This window comes from Metopolophium dirhodum, chromosome 1, assembly GCF_019925205.1.
Source record: "Metopolophium dirhodum isolate CAU chromosome 1, ASM1992520v1, whole genome shotgun sequence".
Lineage (NCBI taxonomy): Eukaryota > Metazoa > Arthropoda > Insecta > Hemiptera > Aphididae > Metopolophium > Metopolophium dirhodum.
The window spans coordinates 66,611,781-66,617,780 of NC_083560.1; the positions used below are offsets into that span (position 1 = coordinate 66,611,781).

At 26.8% G+C, this 6,000-nt stretch overlaps 1 protein-coding gene across 1 annotated transcript in view; it reads right to left on the reverse strand.

Annotated features, from left to right (window-relative positions):
- Positions 1-2,880, reverse strand: part of LOC132934408 (arrestin homolog) — a 47,707-nt gene extending 44,827 nt beyond the window's left edge. Inside the window, exon 1 of the mRNA XM_061000716.1 lies at positions 2,721-2,880. Within this exon, the coding sequence (XP_060856699.1) occupies positions 2,721-2,829 (109 nt within the window). The 5' untranslated portion in view covers positions 2,830-2,880. The remainder of the gene's footprint in view (positions 1-2,720) is intronic.
- Between the last annotated feature and the right edge of the window lie 3,120 nt (positions 2,881-6,000).

Sequence of the window (6,000 nt, forward strand, 5' to 3'; positions counted from 1 at the left end):
AGCTAGAAAGTACATAAAGAAATACAAACATGACCTTATTTTACCTTTATAGAATTAAAAAGTATTGATTAAAATTAAAAACATATGGGGTCAATAATTTTGGTTTTTAATCATAATTTAGTTTGAACTTAGAAAATAAAATTACAAATTCCATAAAATAATATACGGAGAAAAAGAACACACTGTTGACATTTCCAACAAAGTTAGGTTTCTAAAACCTTCAACTTAAATTTTAAAATTGGATGATCATGATGGTCAACATTCGATAAAACTATAACACGTCTATGAATCATTAACTTAGATCTATATAATATGATCAATAGTTATTAAATGCCAAACGTATTTCTCGAACCCTAAGTGTCTTGCAACCTAGAAAGTGTTTATGGTGAGGGGGAATTATTTTTCATCACTGAAACCACCATAATAAAATCCTCAATAACTAAAATGTTATATATTAAGTATGATATTTAAGCGTTAAAAAGTGCAAGGAAATAGTAAATACCTACATCTTATTGAAAATAATACATTATTAATTGTAGTATTATATTATAAAAATGTTTTATTGTAATATTTATCAAGTAATATATAATTAAAGCTATAATTATTTAATGAAAAACAAAATATAAATTTATATTTGAAATTTGTTAAACAAAATCTAATTTTTGCAAATGTATTAATTATATTTAACTGTAATAGACATTATTACATTATTAACGCACAGCAGCGCTAAACGTAAGCATATAGGTACCTACTTGGCCCATTATCAAGTGCAAATATGCAATCACGTTTTCAATCTACATTATACCTGCGTAATTAAAAGTAAATTGTAAATTGATGGACTAAAATGCGAAATAAAGCGTTTGATAAAAAAAAAATTTACTAATTATTTGTATTTCAACTACGTGTACAAAAACTAGAAAATGTCATACTAAAATTATTAAAACATGGTTGACCGAATCCAAAAAAAAAAAACACATCATTATCTTAAAAAGTATTGCAGCTTTGTTGTTCCATTTAAAATATAAAAGTTGAATCTTCTATTGTCACTATAGTTAATATATTTTATAGTTCAATAGTTATAATATGAATAACTTAATTTATTTTAAAGAAAAATATATTAGATTATTGATAAATTCAATAATAATACTGTCCATTGTCAACTTATAAGTTATAAGATAACATTTACACTATTATAGTCTTTTAAAATTGAATGCTTTTAAGTTTTAGTTCACTTGGCAAGTATAATATGAATAAAATCGAGTGACTATATACATGTAGCATTAAAAAGAAAATACAAATTCAATAAATAATGAACAGCTATTATAGCCACGTATGTATTAATAAAATGTCGCAAATGCAAATTGGTTTTATGAACGGATATTCGTGTAATTTGTGATTAATTAATTAAAAGGTGATTCAGTATATACATTTTGTGTTTATATAAGTATAAATGTGTGATGTAAGTTGTAAGTATACCAAAGTACTGTAAACGTTAGTAAGTAGGTATCGTGTTGTATTTAATATTTATTCACGTTTACAAAGAGTAACTTATTAATATTGCTTCAAACAAATATTTATATGAAATAAACCGTAGTAAGTACACTTTTACTGATATTCCAATTTGCATATTACATAAATTAAAATAAAAACCATAATATTATGTTTATTATTCTTTATATTATATAATATAGTAAATACCTACTATGTTTGGTGGGTAAATATTATTTTTTTCAAACCAAAAATCCATCCAGTTCAAATACCATCGATAAATATAATATTTTGGTAGCTTTACAGACATATATATTCAGGATGATTCACTAAGCATGCCACCCCAATATTTCCCTTTCATAATGAACTCATTCAAATGTTGATTTTTGGAACTTAAAGTTTAAAGACCATATTTAAAGTTCTTGGATTTTTTTATGCAAATTAAGGAGTGTTGAATAAACGGAATACCTACCTAAAAACTAATTTTTTACAAATGAGTTGGTACTAACTTTTTTTAATGTAAATTAGGTTTTATTTATGGGTATGATTTATTCGAAAATGTTGATAAATATATTAATCGAAAATCGAACGAGTATTTTCTGTCTTTTTACTAGCCTGATTAAATTTTAAGACTGAAGTACTATATAATATAATATATTTTATAGTCATAATAATAATAGTAGTATGATAATAGGTTTAGAAGATATTCGGTAGGTACTATGATGATTTTAAAATTATTGTAATTAATATTAATCTGTTAACATTTTATAATTCATAGAAAATGTCATAGTTTAAGTAGGACAAATAGCTATTCTACTAACAATATATGATAATATTATATCGATTTTATATTTTATTTACAACCATTATTCAGGACTATTATTCTTAGTAAGTTCCTAAAGTTTAATAACTTCTGACTTAGGTGTTCGGTTGAATTTAAATGTTGACTCTTAAACAATTTCAAAAAATAAATTGGTTAACATTTTACAATAAAAATGGTCTTCTCTAGTTTGAAAAAAACAAAATTTATACCACTACAAGATGCTTCTTAAATATTAAAAAGGATCTATGTACCTATTTAAGTACCTACCTACCTATTTGAAACGATGGTTTTTATATGTTTACTTAAAAATTCCGAAACATTTCGAATTTACAAATCAATTATTAAAGGATAATAGGGGGTGAACATGCCGTAGGCAGTCAGTATTTTCGGAACGTGTATGTATACGTACCGACGGGGTCGATGAATGTTATATGGTCAACGATGTTACGTTTGCTCAAGTATAGAATTATTTTGCCATCAGGCGAGGATTTTTTGAAAACGTTAAAATTCAACACCATTGTTACCGATGTTCGATGGACTAATTGCACAAGGCGAAAGAACGACTTCTGAAACGCGACTAACGGTTTCAAATATAATAAATGTGATCAGGTGTGTCTTAAACGACGCTATTAAGGTTTCTCTGTACAGTCGGGTTAAGCTCGTTAAGTCGTATAGGCTACTATATTGTTGTTATTAAATTAAATTTCAAACCGAACTAGGTAGGTACGTCACCGTTTTAATTTTCAATGCCAAAGGAAACCCTGTTTTGGGACATTAAAAAACATTCATATATATTTAAAAGTGTGACGTATGTATACAGCACATGTATATATAGGATGTACATAGCATGTTTCACATTAGATGCAGACGCGCGCGCCTATGTTTTTGTTAGCATCATATGAATTGCGGAAGTTGCCCAACTGCAACGGACATTAAATAAATATTTAATTAAATACATTGCAATATATGACGTGTCATTATTTCGTACACTCATAATGTACTTTTGAAAAGGCTGACGAGGGTTCATGGGATGTCACACCATCACACAGATGTTACACAACCTTAGATATCATACAAAATTGATTATTTGTATATTGATCGTGCGGAAACCATATAAACGTATATAGCGTTACATTGATTGAACGATTTGAAAGTTGGAAAATTAATACGAAAATATTTTTAATTTCGCTTTTATTTTAACGTATTTTATTACCATCAGTATATTATAATCAATGAATATTGAATGCACTTGAACGAGTCATATGCGCAAATTGAATAATATATAGGCGCAGGTACAAAATGTACAATGTACATTGTAAATAAATAAACAATATTGTCGAAACACAAAAACGTGATAAAACCAAAAAACAAATAAGTTTTTTATGTAGAAAAATAACAAGTATACATGAAATATTTTGTCAACTAATAATAAAATAATCTAGGTATTTTCAAAGATTCTAATAATACCCAGAAATTAAAACCAAATTAACAATTATAATATACTATGTCCGTCGATCAACAAAATCTCTATTTTGTTGGCTTATTAAATAATATTTTGCTTCATTTATGTCGTTTATTATATATTTATATTAGTACCTATTGTGTTACGACAATTTTGACTACAATGTCGTTTTTAGTTTATAGGTACTAATATGTATTTTACCAAACAATCGGGAACAGGGGTCTATTTAAAATATATATAAAATGTAATTATGTCAGGGTGTCAACGGATTATCATTATTGCATTGTTCCATTGACCTTTGGCCTCTGCGCAAGACACTGTTTTAGTATTAATTATTCGTATTTTGTAGGATTTTAAAATTCAATGATTTATCATAACATTAAAAGAAAACGATTCTGAAAACATAATAAAGAATTTAATTTAAGAAAACAATTTTGAAATTAACTAATTTTGGTTTATTTGATTGTGTTTGGTTGTTATTCAAACTTTTTTGGTTATTTATAATAATTGAATATTTTGGAAGAATAATTCTAACTATATTATGCTTAATCTAAACATTTTGAATCTCTGTGAATTGAATTTTGCAGAACAACTGTTGTTATCATAAAATTAAAATGGAGAAACATGGACAAATTGAAAGTCAACAATAATATATTTTACTGAAAATAATAAATTATATCAGGGACCGATGACTTACAATACAAAATGGCTGCATTCGAAATTGAACCCCCCTCCACGGCAATGTATTTTTCTAAGTATGATACCCGCAGATAATTCAACGTTATTTTTTCTAAATGGTCCCTACAGGCGTTATCGATTTAGTCAACTTTTAGTTGGGATTGCAACGAGGGATATAATAGTTGCTGTTTTGTGGTAACGGTGTCACGCACGCTCGGTTTATTCGGTTAACGGTTAACGGTTATTCTGGTATATCAAGAAACTCGTGTACACTGTACCTATATGTGTTGTGAACAGAAACTCGCGAAAAGCTTCAATGTAATCGTCTTAAAGTTCATGCCCCTCCCGTCTACAACAGGATGAAATAAAACGAATTCGAATCAGGTTAATTTTACGCAGATCCATTTGATTTATACCACCGAATTCAATTGTTTTTTTAAATAAATTTCACCTCTTTTCTTGTATTATATAAGTATATAACTTATAAGTGTTATGTGTAATATGTATAATTAAATCTAGAGTTAATATTGTTTAGGTGAATTTTTTTGAAAAAATACTAATGGTTGTTTTAAAATTACCTATTCGAGTGCAGGATTGTGCTTTGAGTGCAAGTACCTGTTTATAGTATTTGTATAGCGTCGATTTTATACAGAAAGTTATTTATTGTTATATAAAGTGAAAAAATGTATTTAATGGCACTATTAAGTTCAGATGATCATGTCAGAAAAACTTTATACTAATAAAATACAAAAAAAATATTATATCGCAAGTATACCTCGACACTGATGAGTAAGTCACTGTAATCTATGTGTTAAATTTAAATTTAATGATAAATCACTACGTACGAAAAACAATTCTGAGCGAAGATGGTCTATCAACCTATATATTACTAAGTATATACGCATCTATATTTCATGATATGTAATTTATTTTAATATCAGTAGGTACCTATTACGATTTACGGTACCTACATTAACCAATATATATTTTTTTTTTAATGCTGAAAAGATTAAATTTGTTTTATTATTATTATGATAGTATATATTTATATCATTTATTATTGTTATCAACTTTCAAGTCAATGCCGCGGGTAGATTGGTATACTATTGGTATATTCGAATCAAAAGTAATTCGTGGTATAAAAAGGCAATAACTTAAAATTAATCTAAATGTTTAAAACATTTATTTTGTATATAAAATATTATAATATACGTAAAAGTTTCAAATCCCCGTGAACAATATTCTTCAATTCCCACAAAATAATTTAAATTGTTATTTTTCGTTTAAATATCTAATTTTGTACACATTTGAAATTCAAATGTCTCTAAAAAAAATATCTAAATCTATATTTTAGATTGTGAGCGGAGCGATGAATATATTGATTTTACAATGATATGTGTATTTTTTTTGTATCCATGTACACGATAAGTAGTCGAAATAATGCTTCGTTTTAAACTTCAGTATCTTGTTCGATGTAAAAGTGAATCTAGTTAGTGCATTGAGAGGATCAAAATCCCAGTAGTTTTCACAAGCGCTGCAGGGAAAAACA